We start from the raw sequence: 26,179 nt of genomic DNA, 5'->3' as shown, positions 1-26,179 counted from the left end.
CACAACTACTATTTATGGATAGTTGACAGTGAAGAAGACTTCTGTTCATCTTCAATAGAGTGATGAAAACCAAAATACAGGAATTAAGCAAATAATGTAATAGATGTACGGTATTCGCAAGAATAACTATCACTTCCAAAATTGCAGTTAGGATGACAAATTGGTCGAGGGTATTTACCATTATCGAATAAAGATATTATACCCTGGATACTTGAGGATGGGGTTGAAATCAATTTCTACATGGTGACAGTGAATTTGCTTTATTAACAGTTTAACAAGGCAAAATCTGAGCAGGGCTCTCTGATAGAAAAATGTTGGAGTTAAGGTCCGGCCTAAAACTTGAAAAAAATCTGTTCTAAGACAAAAATGAAAAATAGTTGTATTTTTTCAGAGAACACAAATATTGAAATCAAACCTTGCACTGCATCTCTCCTACTTGTACAGAAAGTGTTTCTTAAATTTGAAAAGACTCTTTCTTTGAGAGGTATTTACAAGATGGAGTACTAAGTTAGGATAAGATAAATTGATGAACAACTTCTTTATTATAATTAGGAGCAACGTTTCGGTGTAGGTTCTGACACCGTTATCAAGCAAGTTGTTTGATAACGGTACTACAACCTACACCGAAACGTCGCTCCTAATTGTAATAAAGTAGTTGTTCATCAATTTATCTTATCCTTACTTTGAAAAGAATCCATGTGGAAGTTTTAGAGTTATAGGTTGCACAAAATGTTCAAAACATGTAAAAATACACATATCAAAATCAATAGTAGGGCTGCAACTATACAGGAAGGTCACGATACGATAAATATCTCAATATTCTGGTCACATTATGATATGTATCTTGATACACAATGAGAAAAAGAAGAAGCAGACAACAGTACTCCAGTACTCCAGCATTTATTGAGTTTCAAGACTCAAGCATGCCAAGATTGGACCTTTCATGATTTTGGAACAGTCAAAATGATTTTATATTAACAAAACTACGGGTGTTGTTAAGCTTTAAGTGGAAGTTTCTCTTACTTTCCTTCAAACCACTTCAAATTTCAAAACAGCAGAAAATAATCAATCAACTTCACGGACTGAATAGTTTGACTCCAGGTTCTTTTTCAGAAATATTAAAATGTCAACATTGTCAGGGGACAGTGATGCCCTATGGGTACTGACAATGTCTCCTGCTGTTGAGTCTTAACGGAGGTTGAGTCATAGGGGGTAGATTACCAACACAACAGTACAAGCTCTGCCTACTTAACACGATCTACAATGTACATTTTGAGTTTGAAAAAAGATTAAAACAGTTGTTGTTTATGATTCATAGTGTAAAAAAATATTTATCGAGTGTTAAGTGCTTTAAAAAACACACAGCATATCACTTCAGCAAATTCAGGTGAACGAACAGGAATAACAAACTTGGTCAATAAATATATGAAATTTGATATCAAAGATCACTAGCAACGATGATTTACTATCAAAATGGTATTTCCTGCTTTCATAGGCATTGTTTTATATGCAGAGATTAAGATTACTGTGTGTATTTTCTCGTAAACTAAGCTGAAAAAAAAAACCCAACTATAAGAACCATAACCGTTGCACTTTGGTACAGGTATTTGCTATTGCAGGATATCTTTACGTAAGAAACAATTTCACCAGTCACCATAGGGACTTCCCGCGCTACATGTATTTCGATTGCGAAAACGTAATGTTGACATATAATAGTCAAATTGCCACAAATACCGGTATGTCTTTGAACGACTCAAGGTATGACATTTATGCATATATATATATATCTATATCCATTCTCTTCCAACTAAAACTCAAGGTTTCAGTAGTTGTGGTTGCTGTAAACAATGGTGAGTTTTTGATCAAACGATCACCTCACACACGATTTTGCCAAAATTAATATAAACAATATTGAATGAAATTTTCAATAAAATAATAAAACATACAATATATAGATATCCAGATATACAATGAATACATTTTTTATAACCAAATAGTATAATAAATTAATAATGGGATTGAATTGTGTACTTCAGTTCGGATTTGTTACGGTAACTGGAATTTCAGGTGTTACCTGGACACAGTGATCAGCTGATAATGTTTTTTGAGACGGCGAAAAAATTTAATTCAGTGTAAAACTTGTAAAAATGTAAGTAAGTTTTGAGTGTCATACGTTACCATGCGCTGTAACCAAGTTTATGCTATATTGTAAGGTGCAATAGCGAGGGAACACTGTACTTATGATTTGCGATGCTTCAGAATATTGGTGTATCGTTTCACCCTTATCTATTGGTATGGAATTCTATTTGTATAGAAAGTGTTCCCTAAAGTTGAAAAGAATCCATGCAGTAGTTTTAAAGTTTTAGGTCACACAAATGTTTAAGTTAAAGAATTCTTAGTAAAATAATGAAAAATAGCTGTATATTTTTCAGAAAAGGCAAATATTGCAATCAAACTTCACAATACACCCCTCATATTGGTATAGAAAGTGTTCACTTAGTTTGAAAAGAATCTATGCAGTAGTTTTCAAGTTAAATCTTCTGCGGAAGGATGGAAGAAAGTCCTCGATGTAACTTTTTACCCCCTGCCTTTAAAGTCGGTTTATAATAACCTGTAAGTGAGAAAAAAGCAAATTCCATATCTCTTAGACTTTTGGCATGATTTCAAATTTTCAAATTGCCTTAAGCATGAGCTACGCCAAGGCTATATATAGCCTGATAATCCCCCTAATAGGTGTGTCAAACACCTGCTGATTACCTGCTGGGCCATAACAAGAGGATTGTTTGCTCTGGGAGGATCAAGGTTAGCGATCTCGTATGCCTCAAGGATGACTGCGCATAACCATAGTGATATGTTCTTGCGACTGACTTCTGTCGTAGACGTCTGGGATATGGGAATTAATCATTTCCGATTATGCCAACTAGTCTTGGAGCGGCGGATAAAAACTTGTAGTGCACAAACAGGGCACAAAAGGAGTTCTTCCTCATCTTCAACCCCTACAATCCGAGAGATTGGTGGAATGGTGAAGGAATGGTCCGGCTGTCCTGGTAGCTGATTCTTAGCTATAAAATTCCAGCACAACCATACTCACATCCCTGCGTACCATACTCACAACAGAAATGGGTAGTATCAAGTGAGCGAGTAAGTGTGGTTTTACACTGCTTTTAGCAATATTCCAGCAATATTCTGGGGACACTAGAGTGCAAGTGACTTGCTTAACCTTGCCGCTGTGGCTAAAGCCAAGAGAATAATTGTCTTCTAGGTGAGGTTTAAAAAGGATGATGCGTGGAGGAGCTCGAACGGAGGCCCACGCAAACCCCGAAGTATACAACATTCAAATCCCAAGCAGGGGGACAAATTTTGGCCTTCCGATCCTCAAGCCTGAATGAGTGTAGTAGGGCTGGGAGTTGGAACTCTGGTTATCTTACGATCCTCTGGAATGGCCAACAAGTAAGTTGTAATGGTGCTGCTTTCAAGTGTCATTTGGTATGCAAATGTTGGAGGTACTCCTGCAAGAATAGAGGTGACAGTGTTGTGGGAGCTTGATTTTTCACCTAACAGTAGGTTTCAAATGATGGCCACTTATCATCACATAACCCCTGGGTGATCAATTCCAACTTCGCCTCGTTGACCACCCATTCTAGTTGATGTAGTAGGCGCCTGGTAAAGTCCCAATGGAGAACTAGGGTACAATCGTCTATGTATGACTCGAACCAGATGTTCTGCAGGTGTAGGAATGCATCTACTGGATTGGTTATTTATGTAACTAGCCATAGGGCCACTGAAATGCCAAAGGACAGGACTGCCCATTGGCAGTGGACCCCATTTAACTGGAACCTGAGAAACCTGGGGTCGGAAGGGAGGGATACGTACATGCAGGGAAGCATCCTGCAGATCAAGACTGATCAGGGAATCTTAAACATTGATACTGGTCCTGAGCAGTCTCAAGGTTGTAGGCGGAAGTATGGTGGACACTCCAGGTAGAGCTTGTTGAACACGAAGAGATTGTGAATCATTTCGCATCTTGTCCGAGTCATTCTTTGGTGCTAGAAAGATGGGAGAATAAAATTCCATTGTTAATGCTTGGGCGTGTACAATCTCTCTTTTCCAACAAGATGTCTATGTTGGATCCCAGTAATTGATAGTGCTTTCTTGGGTAGAGCCAAGGTGGTGAAGCCATGGTCAACGTAGGGTCAACCGCTATGTCCACCTGGTAGCTGTAGTGCAGTACATTTAGTATGAACATGTCCATCAGACTGATCCAGTTCTGCCAGAAAAGGTCCAGCCTCTCACCTACAGGGGTAGCAACAATTTGAAACGACTAGGTGTGTGGAAGTTCCCAGTCGTGATTGTCTGAGGGTTCATTGCTTTCTCTTCTTATCCAAACTCCTGCCTTGGGAGTTTGGACTGATAAGAGCCCTGTGCTCAGCCTTTTTGAACCTGTTCTTTGAGGGAGGAGCGTCTCAGACGATAGTTGCCTGACCTGCTAGCTCGCTGTGAGAAACAGCGTTTTGAGTGCAGTCTCGTCACAAGCGTAGCTTTAGACTTAAGCATGGGTTTCCTTGACCTGATCATTAAACAACAAGCCTTGAAATCTCCACAAGCGCTGCCCTGAGGTGATTCCTCATATGGTCTATCTGTTGTGGTTGAATATGTACCAGTGTCTGTAGGTTTAAGACGATTTTCATTTGTCTTGCTCCATGGCCCGGGAAGACGCCAAAGCCACAAGGGTTTGAGTGATTGCCTGACCTTGGTCTCGATGAAGGCAAACTTCAGATCTGGGATCTGAAGCATGGTCAGCTTGGATGAGCCAGTCATCCTCTGAAGGTCCTTGTCAAAGATATGCGCCTTGCCAACCACTTCATAAGTGTGAATTGGAAAATCATTTTTCCTGAATCTAGGCGTCTTGAATGCTGGTGCATAAGATACGGCGTATCGGCTCAGGGTGGGACCAAATGGTGTCATTCTCGTCGACTCGGGGCCCGGGGGATGGTGCTACTGCCGTGAGTCAGTCTGACATCCACTCCTGCATCATCGTTTCACTATGTCCCAGAAGAAATTTAACAAGGAAGCAAAGTGGAAACCACAAAATTAAAGCCAAATATTGAGGACCAAGGCAAGACACAACATGTCAACATGATGACAAGCAGTAATGTGATGAGACAAGACGTCACTCCAGTCGGTCACCTGACAGCTGTGCGAGATGATCCTCAGACAGAAGTAGATTTGAACCGAATTTTTTTCTCTTCAGTTTGGGACAATTGCAAGGCGCTGTTTCTGTCAAAAAGTAAGCAGTAGATGCATTAAGGAGTAATGCAGGAGAAGAAAAAATTACCTGTTTCAATACATATTTATGAAGACATCTTCTCAACTTAAGAGGTTGTGATTCACAATTTGTATGTTCATGTTAATTTCTAAAAAGAACATAATGATTGTTTGGCTATCAGGTGTTCCTTAAAACACTTTTGTTTATTCGAAAATAACTCTTACACAATGCCTTGGTTTGCTGAAAATCAACGTCTACGCTCCGAAGGGTATACTGCGAACAGTATTGGTGCAAAACGAATTTGCCAGACATTCTAAAGTTCATTGAAATACAATATCATCTATACACATGCACAAAAGTTAAGCGCCACCCACCACATTGTGAGCTGTTACTTTTGGCACTTAATGATGACTATTATAACGAGATGTACGATTGTTATAAGCCGTATATGTATACCTCATGTGATGCAAAAGTTGTCCCAAAGCAAGTTTATCTTGTGTTCCAAAAGAATATGAGCAGAAAAGAATTTTTCCGAAGACCAGAAATTGAGGGATTAGAAAACATTGAAAAACTTTTTTTGTCATGTAACTGTCATCATACCAGCAGACCATATCAGGTGTCACATAGACACCCTAGGGAGTGCAGAGTCTATTGCAAGACAGAAACGTCAGTAACGTGTGTATGATCCACAGACATTGACCACGCTTCAACCCTATGCCTCATACTCATTACAAGTCGTTGAAGGCTTCTCTGAGGCAAACGGATCCATTCTTCATGAAGTGCGGCTTCAAGTCCAGCGAGATTGTGAACGGGGGGATCACGATGTCTGATTTTCCGGCCAAGAATGTCCCAGAGATGCTCAATCGGATTAAGATCCGGACTACAGGCCGGCTAAGGAAGAGTGGCAATAGCTTCTTGACGCAAATAAGCCAAAACTGCCCGAGATCTGTGTGGTCTAGCATTGTTGCCCATGTAAACAGGTCTTGTCTGAAGAGGATGGTTGTCAAAATGAGGGACTACCACTGGACGAAGAAGTAGCGGAAGAACGGCATCTTGGTATTGTTGGCCATTCAGGTTTCGACGAATTGTCACCAGCGGAAGTTTGCAGCCGAAGGAAACACAACCCCATAAGATGACAGACCCCCAACCACATGCTAAGGTCTTCTGGATGTTCCTTGGTGCAAAACGAGTGTTACGTTGCCTCCAATTACGTAGTTGACCATCAACAGTTCGTAGCAGCATTCGACACTCGTCAGACCAATGGATCCTTCTCCAGTTGGCCAAGTTGCATCGACTACGGGCATGACACCATATCAGACGATTCCGCATGTGCCTCTCAGTCGGTTGAGGACTTCTGGTCTTCTGGCGTTATAACCAGCCGCTCTGAGGCGACGCCTTAAGGTCATCGTCGAGAGTCTCTGATGGGTAATCCACTGCAGTCTTAAATCTGTTGAAGTGGCAAATGGATTTCATCTGACTATCCTGAAAAGACGTCTATCCTCTCTGTTAGAGGTCTTTCTTGGCCTACCAGACCCATGCCTGTCACTGACATCATTGGTTTGACCATGTTTGACAATCAAACGAGTGATAACACTGTGATGACAACCCATTTGTTTTGCAATGGCCCTGCATGACATGCCAGCATTTTTCATGCCTATCACTTGCCATCTTTCAGTGTTTGTTAACTTTCTCCTCACCATGGCTGATTTTCAACCTCTTTTGGAAGGGGAATCTCACACAGGAGCAAAATGCAACCACGTGTCTGAAACTTGAATTTCACTATTTATAGGGTAGGGGATCTGCAGCAACACGTAAAGCACGTTTTCCTTGTGGTATCTGGACAAATTTGGGTTCATGAAACTATGGAAGCCTAATTCAGTCATACATCATCATATTTCGTATTTCTGATTCAAGTGAAATCAAGAGACTATAAATATGGTGGCACTTAATTTTTGTGCATGTGTATATTTGGAATCGTAATCTAGAGCAAGGCAACATGAATGACTTGCCACAGGTTGGTTGTCCACATGTGATAGCATGTCAACAGGACAACTATTATTGCATATTCAGTTGGTGTATCTACGGAATCGATACCGAACTTCCACATTAACAGCTCGAACAATTCCTGGGTTGAAACCAATTTGTGGTAGATGCAACTGGTTGAAGGAGCACAACATCCAGCCCTGAAGCCAGTGAAACTCCCAATTTTGCTCCCATGTCACCATCATGCACACCAAGCTTGGTGAAGACATTATCTGAGGTTCGGCAGTCTCATCTGTGAACTGTATACTGTATACACAGATGAGACCAGGTTTCATCTTGACAGCTCTGATGGTCGTGCAAGAGTTCAGGCATCCAGGAGAACATTTTTGTGACATTTGCAGAAATGTAATGGGATGGGGTGGCACCACAACTCACAGGAGAACACAATTCATCAGTGTCAATGGCTGGTTTGGTTTGTTGTTTTACACCACACTCAGCAATATTCCAGCTATATGACGGCGGTCAGTAAATAATCGAGTCTGGACCAGACAATTCGGTGATTTACATCATGAACATCGATCCATGCAATTGGGATCGATGACATGCCTCAACCAAGTCAGCCAGCCTGACCGACCGATCCTGTTAGTCGCCTTTTACGACAAGCATAGTTGCCTTTTACGGTAAGCATGGGTTGCTGAAGATCTATTCTACCCCGGATCTTCACGGGTCTGTGTCAATGGCAATTTGAATGGCTTGTGCTACCAGGACGACATTGTTTGAGATCATGTTCTACTCTTTGTGCAAATTAAGGGATGTTATGTTACTTTCCAGCAGGACAAAGCCCACCCAATTGTTCCACATGTCGCAACAGACTTTTTGAGGCAGCATAAGATTGCTGTACACCCATTTCTCCAGACCTATTCCATGAGAAGAGATGGAACAATGCCTACAACAGGACCAGAACCAGCCGGTAATGCTAGCTGATTTGAACCAATGTTTGGTTGACATTTGGAACAACATCCCTCAGAGGCTCTTTTCATTCATCCTGTGTCTTCAATGCACCACTGCCTGTATCAACGCAAATGTCATCTGATGTTGACATTGTCAATTGAGTTGTTACACCACCCCTCTTTAGGGGGTGTCACTCTGTCTTCAGTTACCAGGTATGAGTTTTGTTAATGTATATGTTATGATAAAACACTGATCACACAAAGGACAAAATATTGTGTTGTTATTTTCAATAATTTAACATTGAGACCACTTTATATGAAGCACAGTTACTTTTTTCCTGTTTGAATACTTTAAATAATTCCAGGCATGTAACCAAATGCTCCAATTCCAATGTTTATTTAAATACGTACCACACACATCATCAGGTTAGATGAGCTGGCATGCATCCTCGCCAGATCACTGAGCCTGGGGGTAGCCTGTTTGTACAGGCCCACCTGGACCATGAGATGGCACTACAAAAAAAAAAAATTCACAAATTCATCAATTTGGTAAATAATCTGCTCACAATTGTAAAATTCCAAAATAATAGACTTTGACATTAAATTTTATTACATAAAAGACAAAGACAATTCTCTGAAATAAAGAAGAAGCTCTTCACCGCTCAGCCACACAAACACTGCCCACACAGCAATATATTCTGATAACAGTATAAACAAGTATTTGTCACAGAGTGATGAAATATCCCCCGCCATATACACCATAGTACCAAATATGAAGACAATCCAGCGATTAGTTCTTGAGATATTGTGGCAACACCGTTTTCCAACTCCAAAAACAGATTTGCCTGCTGTGACCTTGAAAATGGGGTCAAGGTCACCAAATCTGACAGGTGTATGCGGTGTCTGTATATACACTATAGTTCCAAATATGAAGACAATCCAGCGATTAGTTCTTGAGATATCGCGGCAACACCGTTTTTTAACTCCAAAAGCAGATTTGCCTGCTGTGACCTTGAAAATGGAGTCAAGGTCACCAAAACCGACTGGTGTCTGCGGAGTCTGTATATACACTATAGTTCCAAATATGAAGACAATCCAGTGTTTAGTTCTTGAGATATCGCGGCAACACCGTTTTCCAACTCCAAAAGCAGATTTGCCTGCTGTGACCTTGAAAATGGGGTCAAGGTCACCAAAACCGACTGGTGTCTGCGGAGTCTGTATATACACTATAGTTCCAAATATGAAGACAATCCAGTGTTTAGTTCTTGAGATATCGCGGCAACACCGTTTTCCAACTCCAAAAGCAGATTTGCCTGCTGTGACCTTGAAAATGGGATCAAGGTCACCAAAACCGACTGGTGTCTGCGGAGTCTGTATATACACTATAGTTCCAAATATGAAGACAATCCAGTGTTTAGTTCTTGAGATATCGCGGCAACACCGTTTTCCAACTCCAAAAGCAGATTTGCCTGCTGTGACCTTGAAAATGGGATCAAGGTCACCAAAACCGACTGGTGTCTGCGGAGTCTGTATATACACCATAGTTCCAAATATGAAGACAATCCAGTGTTTAGTTCTTGAGATATCGCGGCAACAAACAGGTGGGACGTACGGACGGACGTACGTACGGACGGTCGTGAATACTATATCCCCCGCTTCGCGCTTTCGCGCGGCGGGGGATAATAACAAATAGAACATGCCAGAGCACTGTATAGCTCACCTGGATATGTAGACAGTTAAATATGTCAATAAGACAAGATAAGATAAATACTGTCAGCCCTGATAAAACTATTAAGGACAAATATACACATGAGCATTAACTAGAATAAACAAGAGTCATCAGGAGACATATCCCCTGATCTTGTGCAATTCGGAAATGGGAGTTTGGCTACTTATACCCCAATTATGGCTCATTGCAATTGAATACATATGTAGAACGTCCTTGGGCAAAAGAAAGCAGCATCACACAGCTAAAATACACCATACACATTATTGTCAGATGCAATGAAATGGTAATCTAAAGGATGAAAGATTAGTAATTTAATTACAATTTTCTCTTCTCTGCTGTAATCATAATTCTTATTATGCAAATCTTAAATGGATATCAATGCTCAGATTAATGTCTCACAGATATCCAGATAATATATATTCTCTATGCATGAATTATTTTCAGTAAGTCCCAACTTGTTGTCTTGAAAACATAAAAAATTGAGAAAAAAAATTCCCAAATCATCAAAAGGCTCCTCTCCACAAGACTGATCTGCAGAGCAAATTTCAATAAGACATATTTAACAGTTATGGAGTTCTCCTCCAGAAACGGAAAAAGGATGGACATAAAATGTTGCTTATCCACATATCACCGATTTCTTGGCGTAATGTGAAAAAGTCTAAAAACATTCATTTCAACACTGAAAAGTATCAGCGCACAGCATGTATCAGACTGTCACATGATGCAGTGTAAAATGATTATTGTCAAGTAGGAATCACCACTGAGTCTGCAATTAGGTTCCTCTGGCATTCCTGGTGCAGTGCCTGGGTCAGTTTAATTCTGGTTTTGATCTGGACCTCCAGCTCTCACACATAAGCTAAGGTAATCCCAAAGGTGTTCAATTGGATTCAGATCAAGGCTTGTCATTATTTGTCAGAATTGGATTTTGAATCAGGTGGTGCTCAACTAAATGCTCATGTGTAAATGAAACAAGGAACTAAGTTTCAAGAAGAGAACAAAGTAATTGATATCTCCTGCAATGGTAAATACTTGTCGTGAATATGTCAACTACCGGTAGTTATGTTATGTCATATAGTTATGTCAACTATACATATATTGTTGCCATGGAAACACCAAAAAAATTTCATTTAAAAAAATCACAAACTATCAAAAGGCACATGGTAACCACCAAACCTATCTGTGTGCCAAGTTTGGTGAAAACATATTATATGGTTTTCAAGATCTGCTCTTGAAACAATATCTTGCATGGACAGACAGACTGACGGTGTCCATTTTAATACTCTCCAGCTAGAAGTCAGCAGAAGCAAGGCTCGGTTCAGTAATGTTTAAGACAGGTAATTGCCTATATATCACAATGTATATGCTTGTTCTTTAGGGATGTGTTAAATGACATGCCTGAAGATGTCTGATGTAATTCTCTTTCTGTCAAAGGAGAGAAATCAAATGAATTAAGGAAAGAGAGGCATGTTAAGAGCCACAGTGGTATACAAGGTCATTGGCATATCAGGCTACATCAGGCCAGTGCACCACTCACTGCTAAATCTACATTTGTCTGCTTTTTGATGCAAAAAAGCCATTAAACCGTGAATGTTTGTGCTTGAAATTGTATAATTATTTTTGTGAAGGGGCGTTTTTTAGACTCTTGTAAATCACTGTATGATGCTGTTTCATGCACAGTATCTGTGAATGGTCACTTAATCGAACATTTAGTGTCACATCTGGTGTGAAACTAGGCTGTAGACTGTCACCCACACGTTTTCTGTTTTTATAAATGACCTTGTTTTGAAAATCAACAACCTAAAATGTGGTGTTGAAGTGAAGGAGCAAAGGTTGAGTAAGTTATTGCTTGCAGAAGATAAAGTTTTAAAGCTCTCAATGATGATAAACTCAATGAAGCAACTAGTCTAAAGAAGATACAATGGAAGTCAGTCACAATAATTTAACATGAGGTCCTTGGCAAATGAGCTAAAACTAGCAACAGATAAAGCTGGAATTTTAAAAGAATTTTTGTACCTGGTGAAACAAAATGGTGGACTGGTGAAGGGTGGACACCAGAAGGCGCAGAAACTGGTATGGCAGGTAGTCCAGAGTGGTGCATCATGTGGTGTCCTTGACCATGGACTGGATTTGGTCCTGCTACAACGAAAATATTCTATTTGAAATATTGCTGGAAACAAGCATATAAAGCTATAACACCTGTTATGGTTTCCAAAATGGGTCACTTGACCATCCCCTAATGCATTATAGTCGGAAATTACGTTTGAACCCAATATGAACGTGTAGAGGAAATAATTAGCTTTTCCAAAGTTTATCGGTTTCCAATGAGTATCACAACCAAGTAAATTTTGACAGGTCAATTTTCCTGCTCATTCCCTGCAATGTTTTCTTCAATGATTCTTGATGTCATCCAACTTCACTATCTCACTAAATGTTGATGAAATGCAACAAGAAACCATTTGAAATTTGTCCCATTCATAGGTATGGGATTCTGATGCTGCAGTGCAGGATCTTTCATCATGTAATGCCAGCATTCAGATGCAGGAAAGTGATGCAACGACCATGAAGCCATTGAAGATATTATCCAAGCATATAGATGTCACCTGTGAAGAACATTTGTCAGAGGTACCCTCTAAGTTTATTGGTGCTGAGAACGGAGTGAATGTTTGGGATTGTGATCTTAATGTCAGGTCAATGAATATTTCAGGAACGTGAATTTTGCATTTAAAGCATGTGTGTAACAACATTCCTCAAAGATGGCTTGGCTGACAACCTACCACTTACACATATTCATCAAACAGATATGATTTTCAGCACCTTTTCATTTTGATACAGATACAGACACTTTTGTTTTATCTTTTCATAAGGATTGATCATCCTCATTTTTCTGTTCATCAAGTAATTAACAAAGTGCAAACACTTGTAAAAAATCTGCAAAGTTTTCATATTTGTTTTTGATTCACAAAAGTGTACATGTTGATTTTTCTGTTCAAAACTCAAATAACCTGAAGACAATACGTCAATTCTGAAATGACTTGAAAAAAACCTTACCTGGCATGTGGTGTCCAGCTGCTGCAGCTGCTGCATGTGCATGTGCATGTGCATGTGCACTATGTTGAAATTGTGGATGTGGTGGTACGTGGTGTGTATGTTGGACCTGGCTGTGTGGAGGGGGTTGGGGCATGACCACTATTTGCGGTTGGGGCATGTGAGGCGAGTGGGTATGGGTATGTACAGTCTGACTAACAGATGTCTGCTGTTGGGCTGCTTGTGTAAATGTAAATTGCTGTGCTCCCTGTTGAATGTGTGGATGTGACGTGAATGCATATGGCAGCGAGACTGGATGCATGGCTGCCTGTGGTGATGCCGGGTTATGAGAAGCCGCTTGTATCTGGTGATGACCTTGCAAGCCTATTTGTTGATAATTGATTGGTGGCTGAGGTGTCCCAGAGGTTGGGGGTCCCTGAGGATGATGTTGCTGTCCCCCTGGACCAGTATGTTGCACTGGGCTTGGAGCAGGATGTGGGCCAGACACAGGGGTCATCTGGCCTTGTGATTGAGGGTTTCCTGCCACAGGATGAGTTCCAACATGAGCTGGTTGAGGATGAGAAATCTGCTGTCCATGATGTGGTGTCATATGTGCAGGCATTGGACCATGACCCGTAGGCACTGTAAAAGCAAACGTAAACATCATTATATCACTCTTTGCACTCATTGGTTCTGAAGAGAACCAATGAAATTTATGCCCAGATAAACATAAATAAACGTATGATTGATGTGGACATGTACATATTGAATAAGAAGGTATATTTCAAAACACACTTGTGATATTATACATATTATTGTAATTCGTAGCATATATAAATAATGGCACCCCACATTTATTTCATTCATTGTTAAATTAACTTGTGTGACTGAACTTGTCTTCGCAAATATCTCCTGCGTAAAGCATGTGTTGCTTGTTGTGATGTGTCATGTTTGGCATTCATTGGTGTCAATTCTCCCTCAACACAGTTTTTGACAGTGCTGAGGCACTGACCTGGATGAATTAAGGAAATAACTGTAGTTTGCAATCTCATTAAAATCAGATCTAAGTTCTCGCTACCACTAAACAAAGTTCTGAGGACATCCCATTACGGGTCACGTCAAACCGACCTTGCGTGAACTTTGACCGACCAATGGATTGACCAATCAGAAGGGAGCCTTCTCGTGCTTTTGCGACACCAATTTCAAATTAGCGACTACGCTTCAAAACATATTTTGACAAATTCTCGATTACAAATTTGAAACCTGAACAAAAGAACATTCTGGAATGGCTAATAGATGATCTAGATTGTATGGATTCAGTCGTTAAACCCGTAAGTATCGTTTGGATTACCCTGTGTCATGCATTTCGAGGTAGAAATCGCATTCCGACTGTCACTTTCATGATCTGGTAAGCGACGCTCTGATTAGTGGGATGAAAGGTCGTTCAGAGGCGAGCACCTCTCACACTCACTCACTCACTCACACACACACACACACACACACACACACACACACACACACACACACACACACACACACACACACACACACACACACACACACACACACACACACACACACACACACACACACACACTTTGAGTGAAGTGTGCATATCTTTAATCAAGCAGCTTGAAAATTTGAATATACTGATACTGTTGGCAGTAGATATAAAGAGCTTAAGCCTGGATTGTGCTCAGCTGGTACACAAGCAAAGACATGAGTATAACAATAAAACTGCTGACAGGTACACATAATTCACAGTTCTGGATTCACACAAAACAACTTACTAAATAAATGTGGTGCAGCATGTGCATGTTGTGCACTACCCTGAGCAGGATCAAGGCCAGCAGCTGGATGAGAGGATGCTGCCACAGGTGCTTGGTTCATCATTCTTTGAGGGTTTGCAGACACTGGCATTACCTGGAACATGTTAAATATCTTCTTCATTAAATTGCTGTCAGCTTTGACATTCAAATACCTTTTGCATAAATACAGAGGAATAAAAACTATCACGAAACAAGTAATGAAAATATGACATCAACAGAGTCAGTGTTTGTTTAACGCCACGTCCAGCAATATTCAAGCTATATGACGGTGGTCGGTAAATATATTGAGTCTGGGCCAGACAATCCAGTGATTGACATCATGAGCATCGATCCACGCAATTTGGATGTGATGACAAGCATCAACCAAGACAGCGAGCCTCATCACCCGATCCTGTAAGTCGCCTCATACGACAAGCATGGGTTGCTGAAGAGCTAACCCCTATCTTCAAAGATCTATATTAAGTAACACTGTTTAGTGTCAAAAGACAAAGCTTGTGAATTGGGATGAAAAACTGTTGTGACCCTTATACCTGAACAGAGGAAAACACATGTAGTCAGGTACAATATGTGTAACATGTTCATATGTGAGTGAACATATTAGCTAAACAAAATAATGTACAATGTCTAATCACCAATCGAGCACCTCGAGCGCCAGAGACTGTAGTGACTTAGTAAAGCCCATCTTGTTGATGTCCCAAATAATGAACATGTTGTCTGACTGGATCATCAGACTGAAGAAGAGAAGGAGTGTCGCCCAATGGGACACAGCAAAAAAATTAATAAAAAAATAAAAAAATAAAAAAATAAAATAATTTTAAAAAAAAAATGGCTGCTTTAAACTGTGGGCTTTTAAAGTGAAGATGGCTTTCTTCGCGCTACCACCGTTCTGCCACTTGTAATTGAGTCTATTTGCAATGAGCTACCCAACCCATGGTTGAGGTGTTGACGAAGAGATGTCGGTATAATGGATGCAAGGAGACTCCTTCACAGACATTAGACTGACCAAGCTACCATCAGAGATGTCGCCGTAAGTGGTTCAGCAGGGAGATTAGATCCTGACAATCGTTCTGGAAATTGATCACAGATGGAGTTGTCCTCTCCTCGTTGGAACCTGTGCTGACATCAGGAACCAAGGATTTGTTGCCATTGTCGGAGATAAAGAGACTGCCGGAGTGCAAATGGCACAAGAAGTTGTATTATCATTCAACGATACTGGTGCACAAACATCATGCCAAGGCATGTTGAAGAGGGCCTTGATAAACTGAAGAGATGGAGTTGAGGTAGTTTCAGATTTTTTAGTGTTGATAATCCAACCAAATTTATGAAGAAGACGCTGCGCGAAGTTGAGATGTAGGAGAAGCATGTTTGGATTTTCGTTGGCCTGAATGCAGTCATTGATGTATGATTCCAAGATGATGCCTTGAAACTTGTAGGAATTTGACGATGGGCTTTGTAAGGTTAATAGCCACAGGGCTGAAGAAATTCCAAATGGGAGCATCTTCAAATGATAGTGGCGGCTGAGGAAAAGTAACTTGAGCAAATGGATGGATGAGGACGTGTCCCCCAGATCATGAAGTCGCTGGGATGAAGTACGTAACTGACATCATCCGGAAGTGCTGAAGTACCTCTAGGTATAATTTGAAGGCTGTCTTTCTTTGGGACCAGGAAGATTACAGAGTAGAAGCCTTGTGTCATCAGAACTGTGCCTAGACAAGCAATGGTGTTCTTTACAAGCAAGGTATTTATAGAATCGACAGCTACCTGTCTAGATATAGGCGTTGAGGTGTGCTTAGTGGGGTAGATGATACCCGTTTTGTAGAAGGATCAGTACAAATAGGTCGTCCAAGATGGCCCAATTCTTTGCAAATAGACTCAATCTTCCGCCAACGGGTCATGGAATCACCACAACTGCTGGATGCAAAAGGGCCGTAGTTTTTTAACTTGGCTGAGTGGTCGGGACAGAAACGTCTTCTATCAAAAAACTATCAGAGATCATCATCGTTGACTGATAAAAAAGGAAGCGCGGGGTTCAACAAAACGTCGATCATGCTGATAGTTCTGTTGATCTTCTTGGCTTTTTCATCAGAGTATTCTTCGTTTCAGTCATTTTGTTGGAAATCTCGCAGAGCTATCTTGCTCACAACGCCAACATTTGTGAGTGAGTGTACTAACTTGAAACCTGTCTGTGACCTTGAGAATAAGGCTGAAGACACAATAATTACAGCGGGGTCTGCAAACTCTTTATGACTTTCCAACATTTATGAATATGATCTAAGCAAAAAAGGAAACACTTTCAATGACCTTGAAATATAGTCAAGGTCACCACATAATGGTGCACTTCCCAAAGAAATCTATACAATGTTTATTGAGACATCTTTGAGAGATTGAAACATAAACCATCCATATTAAGTGCAATACATGCATGGAAATATACTTCTCAAAGTTCGCTAAGATTGATTTTATAAAAATAAATCATCCAACAAATAATTGTTGAAACATCCCAGAACACAATGATTGGGTAACCCCTATCGGACCTGAATTTCAGGATGAACGAACAGAGGCATACCGTCATGGGCAAGCTGTGCACAAATCGCTTGAAAACCTTTGCTTGGATGTATTGTGACAGAATCGAGTACAACAAGATTTGTCATTGAGGACTGCAACAAATGAAGGCACTTATATCCCCTCATTGTCAACAACAATTAGGCAGATGCAAAGGCAGCTGCTTAGGTCAACACAACGTCACGTTGCAAATGTCCTTAGCGTTAGTCAGGTAAAGTGTCATCAGCAGCACATGAATCGATAGCAGACGTTTGGATCAGTTACCCAGTGACATGCAGGTAGTTGACAGTATTTCACCACTTACATGAAGACAGGTTTCTCCTGGCTGCATTAAGATGTCGCAACTTTGTGAGTGAGTGAGTGAGTGAGTATGGTTTTACGCCCCTTTGAGCATTATTCCAGCAATATCAGGATGGGGGACACCAGAAATGGGCTTCACACATTGTACCCATGTCGGGAATCGAACCCGGGTCTTCAGCATAACGAGCGAACGTTTAACAACTAGGCTACCCAACCGCTCCCACAACTTTGTGACAGCCACTACGCTTAGAAATGATCTGCAGGACACAAGTGGTGTTGACGTTTCTACTCAGAGAGTGCATAACCGTCTCAATTAGGCTGGACCCTGGTCACGGAGGTCATGCATTCGTATACCCCTAACATCACTGGCAGGCACTTTTGGATTGGGCTTAAAATTATGTCAATTGGACAGACTGGGCTCCAGTATTTTTCATTGATGAATCGGTGTCTAAATTCACAGATCGTTGTGCCAAGTGTAGCGAAGGCAAGGAGAAAGATTTCAGGATTCCAACATAGCCAAATATGACTGCTTTGGTGGGGGCTCAATTATGATGTGGGCTGGGATCATCAAGAGCTGGAAGAACCGATCTTCATGTCCTACAGCGGGGCACAATGACAGGTGTGCACTTTGGGGATGACTTTCTGCATGTGTAGGTGAGACTGTATGCTGGTGCAATCGCAATGGACTTCATCCTCATCAACAATAATACATGACCTTATCGTGTCAGGGTCGTTGATGCCTACTAAAAGCAGGTGGCCAACCTGGTCGCCATAACTCAACCTTCTCAAATATCATGTGGTTCGAGCTGCAGGTCACCCTCTCACGGCTGCCTATCCTCCTGGCAACTCTACAGTAACTCGACAAGGCTCTTACTCAAAGAGTGGAACAATCTTCCCTTGGCAAATCATCCAGACATTTATTGGGAGTATGAGACGATGGGCCAGGCTGTGAACACATCATGTGGATCATATTCATGCACTGAGAGTTAATTCAGGGGACATGCAAAATTGTCTTTGGCTATTTCAATAGATGTACACAATTTAATGTATGACATATTATAGTGGTGATCCTTAGCAAACTTTGAGTAGCAGACTTAAATTAATAACTAACTAGAATCAGTTCATATTGACAAAGACATGTGTCTCCCCCCAACCTTTTTCATTACATAAGTTCAATTTTTTACCGAAATGTGTTTGCAAATCTGAAAACATTAGCAAAATAAAACTCGCATAGATTCTGATTAATGCATTAATTAAGCAGCTTTACAGTTGGTAATGCCATGTTGACTCTTTGTGGCAGGTAAGACTATTGAACATGGATGACAGATTGTATTGTGCAAGTAAATGTACATATAATGAACAATCAGTAACTTTATGCTTAGTAGAAAGACTCGAAAGAATTTCCAATCGTTTCCATGGAAAAACAAGTAAAATAAAATATGAAAAACATGAAAAGGCAATAGTTGAGCATGTTGTCATTGCACATGTATAGTTTCATGCACAAATATGCATTAGTTTGAGAGTTATGGCTCGTAAACGAAGCCTACAGTTGTTTAAAAAGTCCAAATTGTTTCCATGGAAACAAAAAAATAAAATTTTGAACCTTTTAAAATAGCAAAAGGCACCAGTTAAACTGATGAGCAATGTATATGCCAAGTTTTGTTGCAAAACATTTCAGAGAATGAGACTATAAAAATACATATTCATCTGATAAGTTGTAAATAGAAAAACAACAAATGTAAAATACAAGATAATATAATCTTTTAGACGAAATTAATTATTTTGCACTTTTAAAATTAAAGATATTATAATTAAATTTTCGCTGTGTTCATTGAAATTCCTGCATTCTGATTAGCTGAATTGGTCACGTGTTATTGCATTCATTTCCCAATGAATGTAAAAAATTAAGCAACGCCCACAAAGGCGCACTACTTTTATTACTGCGGAATGTCAGGGAATCCCAATATTACAGTTCAGGGAATTTCCTTTCTGCTCACGTGTATTGTCATGCAGAAGACATTTAGCAACTACCATGCATATTCATTGTCCAAACTACCCTTTGAAATCGAAGGTCGAGAATGAATGTTCTGTTTTTTCCCCGCATGCCTCGGTTCAACTTTCATGTCTTCGGGGTTTCATGTCTAACTAGCATTTTTCCAACTGTGTTTTACCGTAATCAGGGAAGTAATGTTTGAATTTGGCGGTAACTGACCATGTTATTTGAAACAGCCGCCTTCTCCCGGACATATTTCTTCCGGTTCGTTACAGTCAAACTATTGCAGTTCTTTTCGCCACCTGCCGTAAGTGACAGGTCCAATGAACATTGTTTTGATCCTACTCTACATTGATGGCTACTGACTGTATGTGCATAAATTAAACGATCACCTGATTCATGTCACGCCACAGTATGTATTCCTACACCTGGAATGTTTATCAATCTCGTCATTTTTGTCTGGTTTTGGTTAAAGTATTGTAGATAAAACATGTTTTACTTTGCCGAATTTAATTATAAGCATTGACTGTGTATTTTTTTCGGTTCATTGAGGTATGAATCGAAAAACTGATCTGCTAACTGTATGAATCGTAACGGATTCTTACAAAAGTTTGCACATCGGTTTTTCGATACATACCTGAATGAGTGAGTGAGTGAGTTGGGTTTAACGTCATTTTAACAGTATTCCAGTTATATCGCGGCGTGTCAGCTTAATGGGGGAGGAAAGTCCGAAGTGAGACAGGTTTCAGACGTTTACCACTTCGGTGAAACCCACGAGCAGGGGTATGGTGCTGACAAACCTAGAAACATAATTGGGGCGAACCGGGATTCGAACCCACAATCATGGGTTTCTGGTGTGTCCAATGGACGCAACTCTGCACAGCGAATCGCGGCGCCTTAGACGACTGGGCCACCCGTGCCCCCCATACCTCAATGAACAGAAAAAAATACACAGTCAATCCTTAAATGAATTTTGAAGCTTCAGATATCACCATAGAATTGTCTTGATTGAAAAACAATTTTTACATATTGGTATATATATATATATATCTAACAGACAGCATCCCTTGACATAGGCCTGTTTATTAAGTTCAACGTCATTATTACCACTAATACCCCCGACCCGCCTAGTGTGTCAGTGGTTTCAAATTAAATAGCAAGGATAGGGTTAGGGTTTGAATTTTTTTGAACTGGAAAATTAATAAAAGATTTTTTTTCTTTTCACTGCACCCTTCAATATGACAGATTATATGTACTAAGTTTGAGATGAATCCACTGAATAGTTTAAGAAATATCGCACGGACAAAGTTTTCAGATGGACGTTAGGGTTTGAAAAATTCATTAAAAAAATGGAAAATTAATAAAAACATTTTTTTTCTTTTGACTGCACCCCTCCCATGACAGATTATATGTACTAAGTTCGAGATGAATCCACTGAATAGTTTAAGAGAAATCCCGCGGACAAAGTTTTCGGACGGACGGAACCTTGGTATAACTATATACCCCGACATTTTGTATAAAAATTGTATGTTAAGGCTACGAAGGTACTCCAGAGGAGGTTACATATAACATAAGCTTTCCAATGATGCCAAACATCGAACAAATCGACATACATGTTTTTCACAGAGCTTCGAAAACAGATGAATTTCCTGGCATTTTCTCATGTTACTCAGAGGAAAGCTCATGATCATCTATAATGAGATCAATATAACTTTCATATTTATGAAGGTGAGGTGAAGTGAGGTGAGGTGAGGTGAGGTGAGGTGAGGTGAAATGGGGTTTAACGTCGCGTCCAAGATTATTGCACTTATATAGCAACGTGCATGCATGTGTATGTGCGTTGCTTGTACTAGTCCGGACTGATGCAGATTTATAGTGCTAGCACACTGAGATACCATGACGCAGTTTAACATGAATACCCCACTTAGACACAGTATACTGACTCCGAGCCGACCAGTCCTTGTTTTAGCCCCTTCATGCCGCGCGCCAGACAGGGTAACAACAAGTACCATCTTTTAACGTCTTTTGGTATGACGCGGCTGGGGATCGAACCCCGGACCTTCTGCTCTCCGGGCGGACACTCTACCATTACACTACAGAGGCAGTCTCATATTTATGAACAGTAGGATTAGACCTTTAATATACCTGGACCTGGTGTATAACAAGAACAGTGTTCGCGTTAATGCAGAAACCTGTGTTTTTCACCCATTAAAATCATATAAACAAGCAAAAAATATTTTGCATGCTGGTTTTGAACGCACAGATTGTGATATACTTAATTTTGTATTAATACCATAAAATATAAAACTATTCAAAGCTGATAGCCTGCTTACGATGTTCAGACGAAAATAAATCAAAACCTGGAAATTCCCATTGCTAAAAATAGAATGTGGCCAGATGGCGCTTTAAATCGCGTCCTTTATATTTCCATATATGGTTTTTGGGCAACGGAATAACTAATCTCAGACACAGGATGTCATTCGTTACTATCGATGGAATTCCCCGGAAGTCGTTCGTTTCATCCAATCAGAGCCCAGCTTACAAGTAATAGTCGGTAATACGAACGATCATAAACAAAGCGACAGAAGAAAACTTCCACACCCAAATGGGCATGTGCTAACAACAGTCATATTTATTTTATTAATGATTGAACCTTCATTATATCATAACTGGACCGTAAGTTAAAGCTTGGTCATAATTATCAGCTGTACTAGTACTGATTTTATTGAAATAAAAACTTCACACGCGAAATATTTGAATTGAAACTTTATTTTTTCATTTCTGCACTCACTGTACAAAAACCTACCGCGAACACTGATGAAGCAGCAACGATGTTTTGGAAGCAGATAGTTTCCTTGATAAATGTAGGCTTCATCTATCACACAAGAGTCTCTGGAAACTCGGTGTCACAACAGTAAACACTTCTGGTTGACTGGTGTTGAATTAGCAAAGACATCTTGGCACAAAACCTGAACCAAATCCATATACCATATTCAACGTAATAAGCGCCTTGGGCTCTCTTAAAATTAGAAATAGGGGGCTCTTATTAGAATTTATTTTGGTGAAAAAAACAGTTGAAAGATCATAAATTTCGTTGTTCATGCTGACAGCCTGAAATGTGTTATATATATATATATATATATATATATATATATATATATACATACACACACACACACACACACACACATATATATATGACATATATTTTCCCACAATTCAATTGCCCATAATTAAGGGTGCATATAACACACGAGTGCGTATCATGTACAAAGAAATAAATCTTGTGTACACTGATCAATCAGAAGGGGTGCTAATTGGGATTGTTCACTTGCCAGTATATTGGCAAATGTCACCGTACGGTACCTCACATTGTCGATGTGAAGGTGAGCTAGAAAGGGTGTGGGAACTCATTACCTGATAACCTGCTGCAGTTTGTTGGTGCATGACGGCAGACTGCATGATAGGATACGGAAGGTACTGTTGTGTTTGCACAGTTGCATTTGCTAAGAGGGGTTGGCCAGTTGCATGTTGAGCCGCAGCTGAGAAGTCTTGTCTTGGCTGTACAGATACAACAGCTGAAAAATAAAGAACCACTGAGCATTCAGGTGCATCGGCAGGGATTATCCTGGAATTTTTTACCAATGAGAGAAAATCTCCCCTGGTCCAAAAGCAATGAGATTTTTGGGCGTGTGGTGAGATTTTGCTAATTTTCAGAGATATTTTGGCTTCACACAGTGGAAACTGTATTTGATTTTCGGTACTTGTGACTGGAATACTGTTGCAATTAATGTTACAAGATCATATGGATATATCCTCGGATATCCTATTTTAGAACATAAATTATTCCACTGAGCATATTTATAAATATCAGCATTAGTATTAACAAAACATTACATTTGTACTTATATTTCTGTTGATTGTCTACTTTAGAAGAAATTACACTAATATTTATGTATTTATGTATTTCTGTTCATTGTTGACTTTATGGGGATTTATTTGTGAGGACAATCACAAATTGTTTAAGAGGCATGTTTATGACCATCAGGTGTTCATTTCGTTGTCATGCAGGAGACAACAATCTGCGGTTATCAAATTTCGACAATGTGTGTTTTGATCACAGGAATTCATTAATGGTCAGTAAATAAAAATATTTATCATATAATGAGTAGGTTTCTCGGCAGGATAAAGCCAACGGATAAAAATGATATCTGTTGGGGTCATATGCGGATAGAGATGCAAATATCAAAGGTCAGGAAGGGACTACTTTCACTGTTTGCAAACAAACATGGCGTCACCCTTGTCACATTCAGCGATCAAGTCAGAATTAACCATCGGGAATCTGGAGAAACTACTGGGATAATTGCTATCATTATCAAGAGAACAGTCTAAAATACTGAAAATCAGTGTCTAGCTGTGACGTAGCTAAGGCATTTTACAAGTTTGGGCAACTTTGGAGACATAAATTGCGAAACAATTTTGTGAGGGCACTAGTCCTAGCCAAGCAGGATCATTAGCCATATCTGTGTTTGTAGGCCTCTGCGGCTTGGAACCTTTTCCACAAAATAAAATAGTTGGATTTGGCTGAAGTATGTTTGAATTGTTACCTCGTTTCGTTTTGTCGCTGTGTGTACACCCGAGTGCATTTCGTAACGTTATGACAGGACAGACTGTCAACAACGTCTGACCGTGGCCGTGACGTCTCATAGACTAGGGTTAGAGTAGCTTCCCTTTCGCCAAGGCTTGCTAAATACAATGTTTATTCCTAATACAGGATATTTACCATCCCCCAAACACACTCGCGTGATAACCTCTATATACCCCCTACTTACATATATAGGGGGGTATATATTTTTCTTTACTGTCCAATAATGAGTTCCTGTGGTTTAAATCATAACTTAGTATATTCAAAATGATGAAATGAAAAAGCGACAGTTTGTTACATTACTTACATTCCAGTGCTTTCGTCAATTTTGCTGTCTTATTTCCGTCTGTGTTGTGTCTAATTAAATCTTATCACGATAATAGGGACTTTTCAATTAATTAGAAGTTACAGTTCAGTATATGACAACTATTGCTCCAGGTTCACCCTTTTGTTAAATTTGCAACAATTAAGTCATTTATTTCCTGCAGAAGGCAGCGTGTTGGCCATGTGCAGCAGCCAGAAATGTCACCTGTAGTTGAGACGACTGTTGACATTCACAATGTTTATGAATTACATTTGAAAGATAAGTCACAGTTTTCAAGTTTTATAGACAACTCTGGAAGTAAAACGTATCGTAGTATATTCTAAAAAATCTAAATCCAACTTGCTGTTTGGATACTAGAAATAGTTAAAAAATCATAATTCACGCTCAGTGACCATTCTTGCCCTAGGGTATGTTACTATGTACATGAAAACTCGAATGCCGTCCTATCTAAAGACTAGGTGAATCTCATTAAAATACGATCGTTTGTGATCTGAAATTTGTATATTATTATGGAGAAAGAGTTGTTGGCATATTCATTTAGTTTTTGTTTTGTTGTCATTCCAAAATCAAAATTTGCTCATGTTTTTACCCATGATTGCCATTCCCTCTCTTGATTTCTACTAGATTTAAGTTTTTAAAAATAATTTTACTAACTTGGTGTTGTAGATCACGTAATAGGATTTTCGTGTGCTACCAAAGTGTATTTATTGTACAAACTAACACTCGTTTTGCCAATAAGGGATAAAAAAACGTTGCTTGCTCCACAGCTGATGCAAAGCTCCATGCACTGATTTTGGAATTGGTTTTGCACAGTAAGAAATTAGCATGCAGTGTTGCGAGTATTCAAATCACTGTTTCCATTGACAACTTTTGACGATTGAATAGACTAACGAGTACGTTGTTTTATTGACATTTTTAGGTACGGTAGATAATTTTATTCAAGCATTAGGACATTTTTTATTTTTGTAGGTGAAAATGAGAGTGTCAATGTAGATAAAACTATTGAAATATGTACACGATTTTCAATTGCACTGATTGAATGTAGATGCGATATCTACGACAAGTCTAAGTTGGCCTAAGTCAATCCCTGCACCGGACATATATGTGCAGAAATACTTGAGGAAAATATATCTGCAGAGATATCACAAAATCAGCAGTAGAAACTAACATTTTTAGTCCACTAGTCCTTATAATGATAACATATAGTAAACCCCTTAAAAATGGCAAATTACTACTTGTCCTTATACCTTAACAATTAGTACTTCCTGTACAAACTGTTCACGATAGTTACTCATTTTCTACCTCATTTGCACAAATAATATGGCACAATGGTAAGACATTTTTGTTGTCCAACTGATTTATGACATAAACATTGCAGTTATGCAGAGAAATTGAATGAGAGATGAGTGGGAAAAATAATTCAGATCAAAATGCAAACTAGTGAAGTGTTGTCTGCTAGGCTAAGCATATCAATGCTATCAAAAGCTGCATTAAACTTCATTTGTCGTCGAAATTGTCTATATATTCTGTCTATATATACATTAACATATTCATGTTTGCAAACAATATGCAA

At 39.6% G+C, this 26,179-nt stretch overlaps 1 protein-coding gene across 2 annotated transcripts in view; it reads right to left on the bottom strand.

The window, feature by feature from the left end:
• Positions 1 to 26,179, bottom strand: part of LOC124147155 (ataxin-2-like protein) — a 154,755-nt gene that overhangs the window by 16,143 nt on the left and 112,433 nt on the right. Inside the window, exons 15-19 of one of the 2 annotated variants that reach the window (XM_046517765.1) lie at positions 23,054 to 23,214; positions 14,743 to 14,875; positions 12,977 to 13,594; positions 11,942 to 12,064; positions 8,611 to 8,712 (exon numbers count right to left, since the gene is read on the bottom strand). In XM_046517765.1, coding sequence (XP_046373721.1) covers positions 8,657 to 8,712; positions 11,942 to 12,064; positions 12,977 to 13,594; positions 14,743 to 14,875; positions 23,054 to 23,214 — 1,091 coding nt within the window. In that variant the 3' untranslated portion in view covers positions 8,611 to 8,656. The remainder of the gene's footprint in view (positions 1 to 8,610; positions 8,713 to 11,941; positions 12,065 to 12,976; positions 13,595 to 14,742; positions 14,876 to 23,053; positions 23,215 to 26,179) is intronic. The other variant, XM_046517766.1, reaches the window with a different exon arrangement.

This window comes from Haliotis rufescens, unplaced genomic scaffold (genome assembly GCF_023055435.1).
Source record: "Haliotis rufescens isolate VD_foot unplaced genomic scaffold, xgHalRufe1.0.p SCAF_15, whole genome shotgun sequence".
Lineage (NCBI taxonomy): Eukaryota > Metazoa > Mollusca > Gastropoda > Lepetellida > Haliotidae > Haliotis > Haliotis rufescens.
This window is presented reverse-complemented; position numbering and strand designations above follow the sequence as displayed.